The 17,857-nt window shown below is 48.0% G+C and overlaps 1 protein-coding gene across 4 annotated transcripts in view; it reads right to left on the bottom strand.

The window, feature by feature from the left end:
- SULT2B1 (sulfotransferase family 2B member 1) overlaps positions 1-17,309 on the bottom strand; it is a 33,326-nt gene extending 16,017 nt beyond the window's left edge. For 2 of the 4 annotated variants that reach the window (XR_014237738.1, XM_082368669.1), the window contains exon 1: positions 17,106-17,309. Coding sequence is in view for 3 of the 4 variants with exons in the window: in XM_082368669.1 (XP_082224795.1) it covers positions 17,106-17,227 (122 nt within the window). In the remaining variant the exon portion in view is untranslated. The remainder of the gene's footprint in view (positions 1-17,105) is intronic. The other 2 variants (XM_082368670.1, XM_082368668.1) reach the window with 2 other exon arrangements.
- Positions 17,310-17,857: the final 548 nt, after the last annotated feature.

Below are 17,857 nucleotides of genomic sequence, written 5' to 3'. Positions count from 1 at the left end.
GATAAACGAGGCAAGAATATACAATGGAGAAAAGACAGCCTCTTTAATAAGTCGTGCTGGGAAAACTGGACAGCTACATGTAAAAGAATGAAATTAGAACACTCCCTAACACCATACACAAAAATAAACTCTAAATGGATTAAAGACCTAAATGTAAGGCCAGACACTCTCAAACTCTTAGAGGAAAACATAGGCAGAACACTCTATGACATAAATCACAGCAAGATCCTTTTTGACCCACCTCCTAGAGAAATGGAAATAAAAACAAAAATAAACAAATGGGACCTAATGAAACTTAAAAGCTTTTGCACAACAAAGGAAACCATAAACAAGACGAAAAGACAGCCTTCAAAAAAAAAAAAAAAGAAAAAGAAAAGACAGCCTTCAGAATGGGAGAAAATATTTGCAAATGAAGCAACTGACGAAGGATTAATCTCCAAAATTTACAAGCAGCTCATGCAGCTCAATATCAAAAAAACAAACACCACAATCCAAAAATGGGCAGAAGACCTAAATACACATTTCTCCAAAGAAGATTTACAGATTGCCAACAAACACATGAAAGAATGCTCAACATCATTAATCATTAGGAAATGCAAATCAAAACTACAATGAGGTATCATCTTACACCGGTCAGAATCTACAAACAATAAATGCTGGAGAGGGTGTGGAGAAAAGGGAACCCTATTGCACTGTTGGTGGGAATGTAAATTGATACAGTCACTATGGAGAACAGTATGCAGGTTCCTTAAAAAACTAAAAATAGAACTACCATATGACCCAGCAATCCCACTACTGGGCATATACCCTGAGAAAACCGTAATTCAAAAAGAGTCATGTACCACAATGTTCATTGCAGCTCTATTTACAATAGCCAGGATATGGAAGCAACCTAAGTGTCCATCGACAGATGAATGGATAAAGAAGATGTGGCACATATATACAATGGAATATTACTCAGCCATAAAATGAAACGAAATTGAGTTATTTGTAGTGAGGTGGATGGACCTAGAGTCTGTCATACAGAATGAAGTAAGTCAGAAAGAGAAAAACAAATACCGTATGCTAACACATATATATGGAATCTAAAAAAAAAATGGTCATGAAGAACCTAGGGGCAGGACGGGAATAAAGACACAGACCTACTAGAGAATGGACTTGAGGACACAGGGAGGGGGAAGGGTAAGCTGTGACAAAGTGAGAGAGTGGCATGGGCATATATACACTACCAAATGTAAAACAGATAGCTAGTGGGAAGCACAGGGAGATTGGCTTGGTGCTTTGTGACCACCTAGAGGGGTGGGATAGGGAGGGTGGGAGGGAGGGAGACGCAAGAGGGAAGAGATATGGGGATATATGTATATGTATAGCTGATTCACTTTGTTATAAAGCAGAAACTAACACACCATTGTAAAGCAATTATACTCCAGTAAAGACGTTAAAAAAAAAACAAACTTGCAATGAATGAATGAATGAATAAAACATTAAAGGGAAAAAAAATACGCTTCCCACTAAAACAACTGTTTTTAATGAAAAGGAGGTGAGGGAAACAAAAAATGGAGACGAGGTGCTGGGCCCAGTGAAGGTGAAACCCTAGCTGTCTTGCACAGGCCTTTTCTGTTAGTTTTTCCTCGTGCGCCCAGTTGACAGATGAGGAAACTGAGGCCCATTGAAGGTCTTGACTTGCCCAGGGATCTCCCAGTGTCTTTCCTGAATGCCTCCACCAGCTTCAGAGATTTGAGGGATGGGGAATTTCTCCAAGGCTTGGCACCAGGTTCAGGCTTGCAGGAGAAGGACAAAAGCTAGAGAATTGTTTCCTCTGCCTGGGGTCGAAGGAGGGCTCTGAGGAGCCCAGGTAAGGCTCAGCCCAGCCAGGGTTTCCAAAGGGCAGCGTCCCAAGGCGGGGCCGGGAGGAGGCTATGGAAGAAGCTGGCATGTGGGCTAGGGTCTATTGGAAAAGGCCCCCTTTGTTCCTGGCTGGGGGATGTTCCCGAGGGGACCAGGAAGGAAGAGCTGGTCACCTCAGAGGGGTGGTGGCAGGGGCTTTGCAGGCCCTGCTTCTAAGCTTCTAAGCTTCTAACCGAAGTAGGACAGATGTGAGAAAGAGTGTGGTTCTGGAGCTGGACATTGCAGGCTCAGAGTCTGGCTTTGGCACTCTCTAGCCGAGCTGAGGCCTGGGGCTTAATCTCTCTAGGCCTCAGTTTCCTCAACTGTAAAATAGGGATAGGAGAAGTAGCATGGTGTCTTGGTTAACGGCATAAACCCTGGAGCCAGAATACATGAGTCTGAATCCTACCTCTCTCCAGTCATGCGGCTGTGGGCAAGTCACTCATCCTCTCTGTGCTTCAGTCCTTTCATCCATAAAATGGGGATAATAAGTAAGCATTACCTCCTAGGATGGTTGTGAGCATGTAAAAAGTGCTTAGAACTGGGCCTGACATAGGAATATGCACTATATAAATGTTTCTTAATTTTTTAAAAATAGAGATAGTGGAAGGGTTTAATGCACCCATAGAAATAAAAATGATTAAAATAGAGCCTGGCTTGTGGTTTGCATTCGATAAATCCAGGCTAAAATTATTGTTATTATTATACTTAGTAATAGAGGCAACACCGGGCATTGTGTGAGCCCAGAGGAGGGGCTCCTTGGCACCGCCTTTGGCACACAGTAGGCCCTCAGCTTATTGTAATTGCTTTACTGTTCAGTGATGTCATAGGTTGAGCGCAGGCAGCAGAATTAGTGATGTCACTAGTTGCCAGGCAGATTTAGGCCAGTGGGCGGGGCTGTGAGGCCATCAGTCACTAGGCAGATTAGCTGCTAAGTGCCTGGGTCTTGGCTCTGGTGGGTCACATGTGCTCCCTCTGTGCCCTGGGCAGCAGATCTCACCTCTTTGAGCCTCAGTTTCCTCTTCTGACACATGAAGATAACAGTAATCTCAACCTCAAGGTTTTAATCCTACCTAAAGATTAAAAGGGATAATATACATTAAGCCCCCCGGCTCCTAATAAATGCTCAGGACACTGAAGCTCCCTTTAGCGTACAGCGCTATTTTTGTCTTTGATCTCACCAACAGCTCCTTGAAGGAGAAATGTCCTCCCCAGCTTACCGGAGAGGAAAACGGAGTTGCCAACCAGGAAAAGATACTGTGCCCTTCAGGAGTCCCTGAAATAGTCACTGAATACATACATGAATAAATATGAGGGTGTCCCGCCATCCGCCTCAGCACTTACAATCTCCAAATTGGGGGTCCAAGCCCCACCCCAGGAGGCCAGGGTGGAATCCACAGTTCTGGCACATTGTTGGTGCTCAACCAGTATTTGACTGAATGAATGAACGTGTGAATGAATGAATGTGTGGTTGAATGAATGTGCGAATGAATGAATGAATGAATGTGTGGTTGAAGGAATGTGTGAATAAATGAATGTGTGATGAATGAACGTTTGAATGAATAAATGGGCAAATGAATGAAGTGGGTTACCAGGAAAAAAGTTAAGGAAAGTCAAAGAGCACTTGTTACCTCCTTTCACCTGCCTCCGTGGTTCTCAGCCCTGGGCATTTTAGAATCCCCTCTGGGGACTTTAGAAACTTCCAAAGCCTGGCCTCATTCCAGGTGGACAGTGTCCAGACCTTACCATGCGCCCTCTGGGCCCAGAACAACTAGTTACTCAGTAAATGACTGTGCATCAATGTTCAATAAATAATCGAAACATGACTGGGGGAGAGCTGGGATCTCCCTGCATGTTACGAGGCGACAGGTGAGAAAATGGAGGTTGAGGGAGGGGAAGCGATTTGGCCAAGGCCATGCAGCAAGTACCGAGCAGAGCTGAGATTTGAACCTCAGCCCCGTAGACAGTTCTGTTCCAGGCCCTCCTTCCCCACGTCCCCCCACTCCAGTCAAAGCCCCCCAATGCACCGAGCACTATTCCAGCCTCTGGCCTTGTATCAGCTGTTCCTCCTGCCAGGAGGCTGGAGAGGGGGGACCCCCACCCGGATTCCTGCTTGGCTGAATCTTACTGTGTGTCCCCAAACAGGTGCTGTGCGTCTTCTCTCCCCACCTTGTAAATTAAATCTGGCCCTGGGGTGACCTTTCCTCTCCCTGGGCTCCAAGCCCATTCTTTTCCCATGCCAGGTCCAGGGCCTGGCATGCAGCTATTGCTTGGTTGGAGCAGAGGAATGAAGATGATAATTGGGCTGGGGCAGAGACCAGCAGCAGGAGAACAGCGGACAGAGCTACAGCCCACGTGATGGGCAATGGGCCAAGGATGTACTTAGCCTCCTCGAAGGGGCCTGGCCTGCCCTGCCAGGGAGACCCCAGGACATGAAACTCTAAGAATGGCCCAACCTGGCGACCCTCCTTCCTCCCATCCCCCCGCCCCCCAGCCCACCAGGCCTTAGCTTTTCTTCTCTGCCCCCACTACCCCTGTCCAGCTCAGGTCTCCTCCTCGCCCCCCTGGACCCTCAACGAAGCCTCCTCCCCAGTCTCTTGGCCTTCAGTTTCTCCTTCCTGTTCATCCCCCACGTGGCCCAGAGCTCAAGGCCCTCCGTAGCCTGGTGGTGGTGGGGGGGGGTCTGTCTGGATTGCCAATGTATCAAAACACGGAGGGCCTCCATCAATATTTATGAAGAAATACAAATAACACTCACAGTGCCCTCTGGCCCGACACTCCTCACTACATTATGTGCCTTAGTTCGTTTATTTCCTCAACAACCCCAGGAGGCCACCCGCTATAGTATGTCTATCCCCGCGTTACAAATGAGGAAGTAGAAGCCCAGAGAGGCAAAGTCACTTGGCTAATATCACACAGCGGCAGAGGCAGAGCTGGGGTTTGAACCCAGGCAGTGTAGCCCCACAGTCTGCACCCCTAGTCACCCAGTGCCATGGGGTAGCGCCTCGCCAATCGTCATACAGTTGTCCTCAGGAGTGCTCATTCTGGGCAGGGGCTCTGGGGTCTTGGGGGTGGGGGGCGGTCAGGAAGACACAGGTTTGACCTCAGGCAGCTTACATGACCTCTCTAAGTCCCAGTGTCCACCTCCTTCCCCTTGGTCACAGGAATATTTAACTCCCAGGTGTATATTATAATGATTATCATTATATTGTATTATATTCTATATCGTATATCAATAGACCTCAATGAAATATCTTAAGATAAGCACAGATTTTAAAGCAGAGTTCTTCCTTCTCCTGGGAGTTCACCCAAGAGAAACAAAAACTCTTTTTCACACCAACATCTGTACTCGCATGTTTATAGCTGCCCTATTCATAATCGCCCAAAACTGGGAACAACGCAAACGTCCGTCAGCAGGTGAGTGGATAAACAGTGGTACATGTACACCACATGGTGCTACTCAGCAAGGACCAGAAGCAAACCTTTGATACTCACCACTGCACAGATGGGTCCCAAAGGCATTGGGCGGAGTGAAGGAAGACAGACTCAGGAGATCACCATCTGTACAATTCCATTTAATGACTGTGGTGGTTGGAATGATGACCGCCCCCCCCCCCCGAAAGATGTCCATGTCTCAGTCTCCAGAAACTGCGAATATGATCCATTGCACCATAAAAGGGATTTTGCTGCTGTGATTATGTGCAGGATTTTGAGATGGGGAGAGAATTCAGTGGGCCCTAAATGTCATCACAAGGGTCCTTGTAAAAGGGAGACAAGAGGGTTAGAATCAGAGAGAGAAGATATAATAATGGAAGCAGAGGTCAGAGAGGAGAGAGATTGGAAGAGGCTACGCAGCTGGCTTTGAAGAGAAAGAGGAAGGGGCCACGGGCCAAAGGATGCAGGCCCTCTAGGAGCTGGAAAAGGCACAGAAGGGAACGGGAGGAGTGCCACCCTGATGACACTTTTGATTTTAGCCCAGCAACACTGATTTCAGACTTCTGACCTCCAGAAATGCATGAGCACAAATTTGTATTGCATTAAGCCACTCAGTTTGTGGTCATTTGCTGCAGCAGCAACAGGAAACTAATATGTCATTTTTGACAAAAGACAAAAGTATATGGAAGGGGAATAGATCAGTAGCTGTGGGGATGAGGGGTGGGAGGGGAGAGGGCAGCTAGGGATGGGGGAGGGTGTGACTACAAAGGGCTGATGGTGCAGTTTTGTATTCTGATTGTGGTGATGGTTACACAAATCTATACATGTGTTAGAATTCATAAAGCTATACACACCCCCCTACACAAAAATCAATTTTACTGATTGATTTTTTTTTTAAAAAAAACCTCTTTCGTATAAATGTCAATACTTAACACCCATTAACCACTATTATAACAAGACATCACGTTGGCCGGCGTCCCTCTTGACTACCCAGGGTTGTGCAGAGAAGCAACACCTGCCTATAGTACAGGCCTGCCTTTGATTTGCTGTGTAACCCGAGGTCACTCTCAAAACCTCTCTGGTTTCATTTGATGAACGAGCAGTGATGGGCGGGCAGGGACCAGGGACCTCTTTTCCAGGGACCTCCCAGTCTGATGTTCAAAGAGAGCTCACCATTCCAGGAGCTTTAGGCCATCTTGCCTGAGATGGGGCAAATTCATTCATTCCGCCCACAGATATTTATTGAGCCCCTACTATGTGCCAGGCCCTGGGGGATAGGAAAGTGAGTGCAACTGACAAAAAACACAACAAAACAAAAAAACAACAAAACAAAACAAAAAACCCTATTGCAGTTTATGTTTGAATGAACAATAAAATTAACACAGAATGTTTAAAATGTAGTGTATCGGATGGTGATGGAAAAAATGAAGCTGGTGGGGGCAGGGAGCATCTGGGGTTGGGAGGGTTTGCAATTTGAGATCGATGGAATCAGGGGAGGGCCCTCCGAGGAGGTGACATTTGAGCAGACCTGAAGGAGGTGAGGGAAGAGCTGTGTGTGTGTGTGTGTGCGTGTGTGTGTGTGTGCATGCGATCCAGCCGCACGAGGAGTTTTTCCGCAGCCCCGCTGTCCTGCTGACTCACAGCGGGTGCCTGTGGTCAACTCGCCTGCCTTTCTCCGGCGAGCATTGCCAAGGCTCCTCGAGCCTGAGCTGGGTTCAGTGCGCCTTATTCCCAGGGCACCTTGTGCAGTGGCAGCCGCCCTCCTTTGCCTGAGCTGCTCTCGCCTACAGGAGTGCCTTCCCTCACCTCCCGAAATTCCTCCGCCTGGAGCCCATCTGGGTAAGCGTCCCCATCTCCTCAAGCGTCCCCATCTCCTCTGGCCACCTCCGCCTCAGTGGAATGACTCACGCCTTGGCCAGAGCGCAGAGAACCGGGCTCTTTCACTCTCCTGCTCTCATCTGCTGCGGCCGAGGAGACTGATTAGAATAACCTCTTTGGAAGATCACTTGGCAACATTTTAAGTTATACAGGCCACCTCCACTCAAGCAGAGGACACCCGGTCCATGCGCATTTTTACCCCTCTCAGCATTCTGTTCTTTTCTTTCATAGCCCTTTTAATACTTAGTAACTATTTTCTTTGTCTATTGACTTCTTGAAATCAATCTTCCCCACTAGTAGTGGAGCTACAAGGGAACAGGAATTCTGCTTCTCCCATGTCCCACCTCCAAGAACCAGCATCAGACAGGCAGGCAGCACTCCATTATATCTGTTGGATGCACAAATGAACGTGACCTCCAGAAATTTATGGGATGGGTGCCCTTGAGGAAGTGCCCGGTGATATATGTACCACCATGCTAATTGCAACATTGTAAGGGGGACCCGAACAACAGAGAACTGGTTAAATAAGTCAAGACTGGATGAATAAATCACTGCCTGCAAACCTTGGAATCCAACCATTCAAAAGGAGGTGTTTATGTTTTGATAGGGATTGGGGTTACACATGTATTTCTCAAAATGGCACACTTAATAAGTTTGTGCAGTGCCCTGTATATAAACATCATCTATTTAAAAAAAAAAAAAGCCCATAAACAAGTGTTGAAGTCTATTTCATAATATGCAGCCTGGAATGTTTAAGGTGAAATGTTCTGATGGTTGCAAATCACTCCTTTGAAATGCATCACCAATAAAGATTGCTGGATGGATAGAAAGATGTACAGATATATGATAAAACAAGTATAATAAAATTTTAGGAGTAGTGGGTATAGAGGGGGTGCGTGCTGAATAATTCCTCCAACGTTTTTCTGTGTCTTGGAATTTTCATTATGAAAATTCCAAAAGATTGGAGGGGTAAGGAGGTGGCATTTATTTGGGAAGATGTCTGAGATATTACAGAGAGTGAAAAGACAAGGGGCAGAGCCAGATATAAAGTAGTATCTTACTTATGTTTAAAAAATAAGTAAGTAAAAACAAGATACACACATAGAGAAAAATTTTCTGGCAGGCAAGCATTAGAAGTGATTACTCTGGGGATGGGTCTGGGGTGGTTGCGAGAACCAGAATTTTCCATTTTATGTCCTTCTGCACATCTTGAATTCTGAACTGTGAACACAGTGGCAGTGACTGCCATGTTCTCGCCCTCTGCCCCCGTGGCTGGTGGGACCAGAGAGGTTTCTCCGGGGACTTGGGAGTCACGGGTGGAAGATGGCAGAGCCGGGCCTGGCATCACATCACCAGGAGAGCCCACGTGGGGCTGGGATGTGAGTTTGAAATGAACTTCTACCGTGTTAAGATCCAGGAGTGGGGGGATGTTTTTTACACCTGCTAGACTGCCTTAATACGGCACATGTGTACCTTTCCTTCTTTTTAGAAAATCTAATTAGGAAAATAACAGGAATTCCCTGGAGGTCCAGTGGTTAGGACTCAGTGCTTTCACTGCTGTGGCCCGGGGTTCAATCCCTGGTTGGGGAACTGAGATCCCACAAGCTGCACAGCAGGACCAAAAAAAAAGTTTTAAAAAAAAAGGGAAATAACAAATTATTGGATTGTATCTCTGTATCTATTGATCATCTGGGTTTATTAATAAGTTATATGTATTTATTATCATCTGGGCTTGTTAACAAGTTAATGGTCTCCCCCAGCACTGCCATGTCAGCCTCTGGGGATCCCCATACTACCAGCTTGGTGTGTAACTTAACCGCACTTATAGAAGTACATGCGAGCACAGAGTGGGCACTCAGCTTCCTTCTCTGCTCCTCCTCGTCCTGCTTTTTTTTTTAAAAAAGTATTATTTATTTATTTAGGCTTCTCCAGGTTAGTTGCGACATGCATGTGGGATCTAGTTCCCCGACCAGGGATGGAACCCGGGCCCCCTGCATTGGGAGCGGGGAGTCTTACCCACTGGACCACCAGGGAAGTCCCCGTCCTCCTTCTAAGCAATATTGATATCAGACCTTACTCTGCATCTTGCTTATTTTTTAGTTACTCTACTATGGCAGTCTTTTCAAATCTGCAGCTATCTCCTTGTTTTGATCTTATTTTATTTATTTTTTTAATTAATTTTTATTGGAGTATAGTTGATTTACAATCCTTGTTTTTAAAAATAGCTGCCAGAGCATTATTTACAATTGCCACGGTATGGAAGAAACCTAAGTGTCCATTAACACATGAATGGCTAAAGAAGATGTGATAAGGACTTCCGTGGTGGTCCAGCGGGTAAGACTCTGCACTCCCAATGCAGGGGGCTGGGGTTCGATCCCTGCTCTGGGAACTAGATCCCGCATGCGTGCCGCAACTAAGAAGTCCGCATGCTGCAACTAAAAGATCCCGCATGCCACAACTTAAAAAAAGAAAAGAAGATGTGAGATATATATATATATATATATATATATATATATATATATATATATAATAGAATATTCGTCATAAAAAGGAAGGAAAGTTTTCCATTTGCAGCAACATGGATGGACTTGGAGGGCATTATGTTAAGTGAAATAAGTCAGACAGAGAAAGACAAATACTGCATGATATCTCTTATATGTGTAATCCCCAAAACACAACAAACTAGTGAATAAAACAAAAAAGAAGCAGACTCACAGATATAGAGAACAAAGTAGTGGTTACCGTTGGGGGGAGGGAAGGGGGGAGGAGGAACATAAGGGTAGGGGATTTTTTAAAAAGGGTTATTATGGGATTATATGAAATCATGTTGTGAAACTTTTGAAAATTTTAAAGCACTATAGAATTTAAAGAATCTTTCATTCAATAAAAAAATTTTTTTTAATGGCTGCGAGATATCCCATTTCCATCTTGAACATTATTTTCCTGTTGAGGAAACGTCCTAATTTTTTTTTCGTGTTTTCAATTATTTTAATAACAGATGGAAATTATTATCACCTAAAGTTTTAGAATCATTATTTTTCTGCTTATGAAAAATTACATATAGAACATTTGGAAGATACAAAAAATAATAGAGAAGAAAATAAATATCACCTGCAATTCCCCCACATAGAAATGACCATGATATAGAGATAGGTGGATAGCCAGCTAGAAATTTGTCTCTCAAAGCCTCCTAATTTTAAGTGAATTTTGACAAATGCATAATACCTCCATGCAATCCGAACCCCTATCATAATATAAAAGAGTCGATCACCCCAGAATATTTCCTGGTGCTTCTTCCCAATTAGCTCCCACCTCCACCCTCAGGCTACCACTGTTCTGAGTTTTTCCATCATAAATTGACTTGGCTGGTCTTGGGCCTTCTAGAGCTGTCAACTTATAGAAAGTACTCTTTGGCTTCGTTTGCTTAGCATAATACTTTTGACATGCACCTGTGTTTGTGTGTGCATTATAGTTTGTTCCTTTTTATGGCTGAGTAGAAATCGACTGTATGAATAGATTACGGCGTGTTGACCCATTCTCCTGTTCATGGCTGTTTCCGGGTTCTGCTAATATGCATAAACCCACTGTGACCATACTTGTCTTCGTGTGGAAACTACATGATCATTTCTCTTGGGCAAATAAGTAGCATTGGAATTGCAGGGTCATAGGGTGGGATGTCATACTGTTTTGATTATAGTAACTTTATAGATTTTAAGTTCTGATAGGGTAAATTCTCCCTCCCCATTCTTTTTTTTTTTCTTCCCTGGCTATTCTTGCACATTTAAAATCTATACACACTTTTAAATGATTTTTTGGTTTATTACTTTGATGATGATGATGATGATGATGATAGAGGACAATCTAGCTAAAGAAATGAATCACTCTCTTCAAATTCTCAGGGTTCTTTGTACTGCATCCCTGGCTCTGTCCCTCAAAGCCCAGCAGATTCTTTGTGGGCCCGGTGGCCTGCACTGCCCCACCTCCCCTCGATTCCCACGCTAGCACAGCCAGTGTTGTTCCGTTCCCACTGTCAAGTTCAACTTGTTCCCTGCATACGCCATGCTCCACCACACCGCTGGAACTCTGCACGTGCTGTGCCTTTAGCCTGAAGGCTCTTCTCGACTTTTCTCTCTTCCCTTACCCTCTCTCTCTCTCCCTTCCAACATATATTTATTAAGCCCGTACTATGTACCTCTCCCCACCCTTGGGGCCTTTGCAGTCTAGAGCCATGCCATCCAATAGAACTTCCTCTGATGATGGAAACGTACCATTCTGTACCATGGCGGCCGCTGGTCTCGTACAGCTACTGAGCCCTTGAAATGTGGCCCATGCAACCCGGAGCGGGGCACAACTTTTAATTTTATTGAATTATTATTGATTTCAACTGAAACACTGACACTCAATTCAATTATTGGAATACCTTTTTATGCAGGTTTGGAAAAGCTCAGGCCTGAGAATCGACTTTTGTCAGCTGTAACGGTGATGAGAACTGAATGCAAATCAGATCTTTCTGATGTAAGGTTAGCACCTGATTTGAGAAAGTGCACAGTGTGTTCAGAGGCTTAGTATGAAAAGACTAAAATATCTTATTAATAATTTTTTTTCTATCGATTATAGGTTGAAAGAATATTTCAGATATAATGGATTAAATAAAACATCTAATTAAAATTAATTTCAACTGTTTCTTTTACTTTTTGTTTAATGGGACTATGAAAATGTTTACTTAGGGGGCTCAGGTTATGTATCTATGGGGCAGTGTTGGTCTGGAGGGTGGACAGACCACAGACTCATTGATCCCATTTGGGGTGACCAGCTCCCACCCCCACCCCGTGAAGGTGACGGCCACAGAGGGGCAGCCCCTCCCTGTAGTTCCAGGCCCCTGTCTGATCCCTTTCTCTAGCATGGAGGTAAAGAGAGGGGTCTCCGGAGCAAATCCCAGATGTACGAGTCCTCTCTGGGCCTCAGCTTTCCCATCTGTAAAATGGGAATCCTAACATCATCACCCTCACAGGACTGTTGTGAAAACGGAAGGGGTTCAGCCACACAAAGCTCCGAGCACAAGCCTGGTGCATGGCCAACGCTCAGGAAAGTCGTAATTATTACCATCTTTCACCCCGTCCCCACCCTTCCTGGCACCTGGGTTCTTGGCTCAGGAGTGGTCACGGGAATTAGAGAAGGAGGAAGGAAAACTGTGTGATCCCTGACTCAGCAGAGAACAGCAAGTCTGACATTTCCTGGGGCATCACCCACCGCACCCATTTCACTGATGTACATCTATCTGCCGGACCCTGTCTGCCCGGTGGGTCCCAGCTGGCGGGTGACATGGGTGGGATTTGAACACAGGGTTGACTTCCTGCGGGTTGCTTGACTCGTGATGCGGGCATTCTTGTCTGTAGTGGCAGAGACCTCGGGGTCCCTGGTCTAGGTCCCCTTGCGAGTAGCTGGCCACGCCACTCTTGGGGTCTCTGATTCAGGCCTCCCAGCGAGACCAAGGTCTCCCTTCTTGCCTCAGCATTCGATGCCACTGATGGTCCACTGGGTCCTGCTCTGCATCCCCCAGAGCCTGCTTTCGGCAAACTGGGCTGCTCTGGTTCTTTCCAAGTGTGTCCTGGATATTCCCACTTCCTGATCCCTATGCAGGGCCGCAGGCCTAAGTGGGATGCGGGCACACATCCTACCGCCCCCTCCCTGGCCTCTAGAGAGCAAGGTAACCGAAACACATCCTTCCCTTCACTCTCCAAGCCTGGGTCCCTTGCAGGGCGTGGTGGGGAGAAGGGAAGGTGGGGCTGTGAGCATCTTTTTCTAATCCTCACCAGGGCGCCTGATTTATTAGTGGAGGTCCAGAACCCCACCTCCGCTCTGCCTGACCAAATTCCACCCAGACAAGAGGTCCAAGGTCTAATTATTTGTTTATTGCCTTTTTATTAGCGGCCCCCTTCCCCTTGGGAAAAGCAGCTCTGAGACTGGCAGGACTATAGCCATAAAATCATCCAAGTAGCTTGGCCTCCCCAAGGAAGGAGGAGCCAGGGCTGTAAAACCAGGGTTGGTGACTTCAGCCATAAAAACGGTGAGATCTGAAAAGAACTTGTTTGGGGTTCTCCAAGATCAGAGGTAGGGGAGGAGCAGCAACCACAGGTCCAAATGCTGGCTAGGCTTCTCCTGGCCTTGACCTTCACCCTCTCCAGAAAGGGCTGGTCAAGGTGCAGCCCGGTGCCCGGGGTATTCCAGGAAATGCGGCAGAGCACAATATACCTACTAAGCCTCCTGTCTGGGCAGGGTTACCTCCTGCTCCCTCATCTTGCTTATCCCCAAATTCCTTCCACATCTGCCCACCCCTTCCAGGGTGTGATAGAGTCAGGCTGTCCTGGTTCACATCCTGACTACAGCTCACTTGACAGCTGTGAGACTTTGGACAAGTCACTCAACCTCTCCGGGCCTCAGTGGCTTTCGGCATAAATAGAATGACAATAGTTAATCTTTCTCGTGGCTTAATCTCGAACAGTTGTTGTGAGGATTAAATGAGGTAATAGGTGGAAGACACTAAGCAAGGTGAGCATGAAAAAGATTCTCTAGGGATTAACATCTTCTGGGCTTGTCTCTGTGCCACCTCTGCCTCCTGAAACTTAGTATAACTGCCTGGGTCCTGCTTACCTCCTGCTTCTAACTTTTTCCTCCTAAAATTTTGGTTTCGCCCTTAAGATCCCTTTTGAGTCCTTTGGATATATACAAGTCTCCATGGAACACATTTAACATTTCGAAACCATAATTTGTAACAAATTATGAACTAATGAACTAGAACGTTCCAAGCAATATGTCTCTCGGGCGCCTCTGGGCTCCTCCTTGTCCCATTGGCCTCTCCCCCTCCCCACCATCCGAATTAAATCCCTGTCAGTCACTTGTTTTTTTTAAAAGACAGTTTTTTTTTTTTTTTTTTAAGATTTTTTTTTTGATGTGGACCATTTTAAAAGTCTTTATTGAACTTGTTACAATATTGCTTTTTTTTTGGTTTTTTGGTCCTGAGGCACGTGGGATCTTAGCTCACCTGCACCCCCTGCATTGGAAGGCGAAGTCTTTAACCACTGGACCGCCAGGGAGGTCTCTATGCTTGTATTTTGAAAATGATATCTTGCTTAGCTTTTCTTGTTTCGGGGGAGGTGGGGAGCTTAAAAATGGAATCTGGCTGCAGTTAGTGTCCCGGGAATCGCTTCTTGCCCTTGACGTCAGGACTCATTCATGTCACGTCCAGCACCCGCTGTCCTTTTCCTCTACTGTCTCCTCCCCTGTGTGCCCTGCCCCTCCTCACTTGTCCTCCAGCCCTGACTCATCCTGCAAGTTCCAGCTCAAAGCTTGCCTAATCTCTCCTCCATTCATTCCTTGACATCATTCTCAGAGCCTTCACAGGGTCCCCGAGCCGAGGACTGCAGAGGTGGTCCCGACTCTGTCCCTGTCTGTGAACGGTTCCGCCTTTTGGTACCACGGCACAGGTTTGAAGCCAGAAGTGTGATCAGGGACCTACCTGTGGTGGCCAAGAATCTTAAATTGTGTGAGAAGGAGTTCGCCAGGTGAAGGAGAGAGATCATTCCAGGCGCAAAGGCTTCAAGGTGTGAGATCTGGGCTGGAGGGGATGCGGAAGCAGCCAGGTGGGGCCCATGGAGCAAGGAAGGTGGGGAGGGGGCTTGGGGGGGCAGAGAGGCGCTCCCACAGAGGGAGCTGGGCCAGCAGCAGGGCCCTAGCCCCACTCCCCCATTTTAAACCAGAGCAGCTCTGTTTTGATCTCTGTTACGTATTTCTGTTTGGATGTAAGATTTCTCCTGGACAAAGGAATCTGTGTCTTAAAAAGGTTTTGGAAACCATCGCTGTGGGTGCTGGGGAATCATGGAAGGGCCTTGAGCAGGGGGGTGGCCAGGGATAGATTTAAAGATTTAGAAAAGACTTCTCTGAGAATCCCTGCGGAGGAAACCATGTATGCAAAGGCACTGGGGCAGGGAATAGTGAGGTATAACCAGGGAATTTGAAGTGCTGGGGTAGATGGAATGCAGGTGAGGGAGGGGATTGACCTGGAGAAGCCAGGGTGCCAGGGCCTGGAGGGCCTCTGGACTGGGAGGAGGGGAGGGGCAGCTCTGGGAAAGACTGGAGGCGTGGAGGCCAGGGCGAGGCTCCAAGGGCAAAGATGAAGTCTGAGCTGAGACCATGAGAATGGAGAGAGTCAGGGGTCAGGAGAGTGGGGTTGGGGAGTGACAGGCCATGGGAGGGAGAGGAAGGAAGGGACAAAGACAGTTGGCGGCGGGGGGTGGGGGTCTGACCTGGTGACCGATGGGGCCATCCCTGAGATGGCAACCTGGGAGGAGGAATAATTCTGGGGAGCCGCTGAGTTCCCACACAACGCTGGGGACATTATGTGTCTGAGGGGCCTGCAGCAGGGAGTCCAAAAGGGATGTTAAGGGCCCACATGAGAGGCATCCTTCTGGGTCCAGGGGATTCCAGAAGCTCATGGAAAAGAAGATTTTAAGCCACCTCCCAGGGGGCTGCAGAATTTCGGTCCAGAAGTGTCTTATAGGTGAGGGTTATTTACTCCCATTTTTCAGATGAGGAAACTGAGGCTGGCAGAGGACAAATGACTGAATCAAGGTCACGCACTGAGCAAGGGCTGGGGATTTTATGGCCAACTGGCTGTGTGGGAGCAAAGAAGAGGGAGGCTCCCAGGGTCTGGTGGGAAGAAAAGGCTTCCTAGATGTGGGAACCCAGGAAGAGAACCAGTTTATTTCAGGAGGGAGAAATGGCAGAACCCAGAGGCCCAGAGAAAAGAATGCTGAAGAGAGAACGCTGGGAGTTTCTTCAAACAGAGCTGGGACCAGCCTGGTAGCCACTCTCATCCTGAGAGGCCCAGAGACCCAGGAGGCTTGTCTATGTCACACAGCACTCAGAATTCAACTGCTTATCTCTGGAGTCTGGGGCATGAGGGTGAGGGAGGGGAGTGGCGAGCCTGAAACAGTACAGTCAGGGGTGGCTGGAGGAGCTCAGGAGGCCAGGAGAGACTTGCCTGGCAGAATGCAAGATATGGAGGGTTGGGATCATCTAAACAGCTCACTGTGTGATCTTGGGCAGGCTACCTGCCCTCTCTGAGCCTCCACTTTCTCCTCTGAGAAATGGAGCCGTGGGGAGGGGTATCACTGAGGCTGTTGAAGAGAGGGGAAAACACGGGCTTTGGGGTCAGGTGGACAGGGTTCAGATTTGCTCTGGCTGTGTAATCATGGTCCCATCACTTTCCCTCTCAGCCTCAGTTTCCCCATCTGGAAAGTGGGTACTATAAAAGCGTCTGACTCATTCCTAGGAACAAAGGAGTCACACTTCTGAGGTGGGGAAAGCTCTGTCTTGGGGACCCATCCTTTGGGTCCCCAAGTCCTCCAGGGCCACAGACTCTGACTCTGAGATTCAGCTGTATCCCAAATCCAGTCCACCTCTGCTCTCCCATCCTCCCCCCACCAAACAGAACAGAAGCCCCTTGAGGGCAAGCACCCCCATTTGAAGGGCTTTTGGTTGTGTCTGGGAGGAAAGTGGGTACAAAAGGCCCTCCTGTTTCCCGGACAACTACCATGCACCAAGCCCCTGCTCTCATCCAGTCCTACATCAGGCAGACAAACTGCTTCTGGACCCGTTTGACAGAGAGACTAAGGCCCTGAGACGGACAAGACACCCCAAGCATCCCAACTGGTGACTCAGCACAGCCCGGGTCCTCGAATCCCTTCACAGGGAGGATCTGCGCTCCAGGGTGGACGAGCCAGCCCAGCCCAGGCAGTTCTGAGGCTCCAGGAGGCCGGGGGCCACCTTTGCAGGGGCCCCCGGCTCTTCCCCCAGGCCACCTCCTCCAGGGGCGCTGCCGGCACGTGCCCAGGTCTGGGCCTCACCTGATCTCCGAGATGTTTTTCTCATAGGGGTCCCACGCAGACTGGTTCCCGGGCTCGGCAGGCTCATCCATGGCAGGAGGGCGAGGGTGGGGAGAGGAGGACGCGCTGGGAGCAGATAGCATGGGGAGCAGGTGTGTGCGGCGGTGGCGTCTGCCACGCAGCGAGCCCGCCAGGTGCCTACCTCCACGCCCAAGGGGAGGCGCGGCATCCAGCCGGTTCTCCCAGCTGCTACCCACGCCTCCGACAGTGGGGAGAGGCCAGGAGGGAGCCACCCTTCTCTGAGGGTGTAGAGGAGGGTGATGGGCACCTCCTGGGCATCTTGCCAGTGGCTGGGGACAGAGTCCAGGGGGTCAGAGACAATCCCACACCGGAACCTTCCGTGCTGGTGGCTGTGGGCATGTCTGTGCCCATCTGGAGTCTCAGTTTGCTCATCTGGTCAAGGAGCTAGTCCCATCTCAGAGAGTTCATTCATTCATTCATTCATGCCTTTATCCATTCAAGAAATATTGATTGAGCGCCTCCTGTCTGTCAGGCGTTGTTCTAAGGGTTGCAACACTGCTGGGAACCAGACCGACAGAAACTGCCCTCGCGGGCTGACACTTGTAAGGGGCACACGTCGAAACAGATTGAGAGACGGGGACAGACGCAGCCAGGGTCACAGGGGCACAAACAGGAGAGAGGGGGCCACCGAGAGAGGGTCAGAGACAGCAAGAGACACAGAGAGAACGAGGTAGAGACAGAGAAACATGCAG

This window comes from Balaenoptera borealis (assembly GCF_965194805.1).
Source record: "Balaenoptera borealis genome assembly, chromosome: 19".
Lineage (NCBI taxonomy): Eukaryota > Metazoa > Chordata > Mammalia > Artiodactyla > Balaenopteridae > Balaenoptera > Balaenoptera borealis.
Note: the sequence above shows the minus strand (reverse complement) of the source record. Positions and strands in the feature narration are given on the sequence as shown.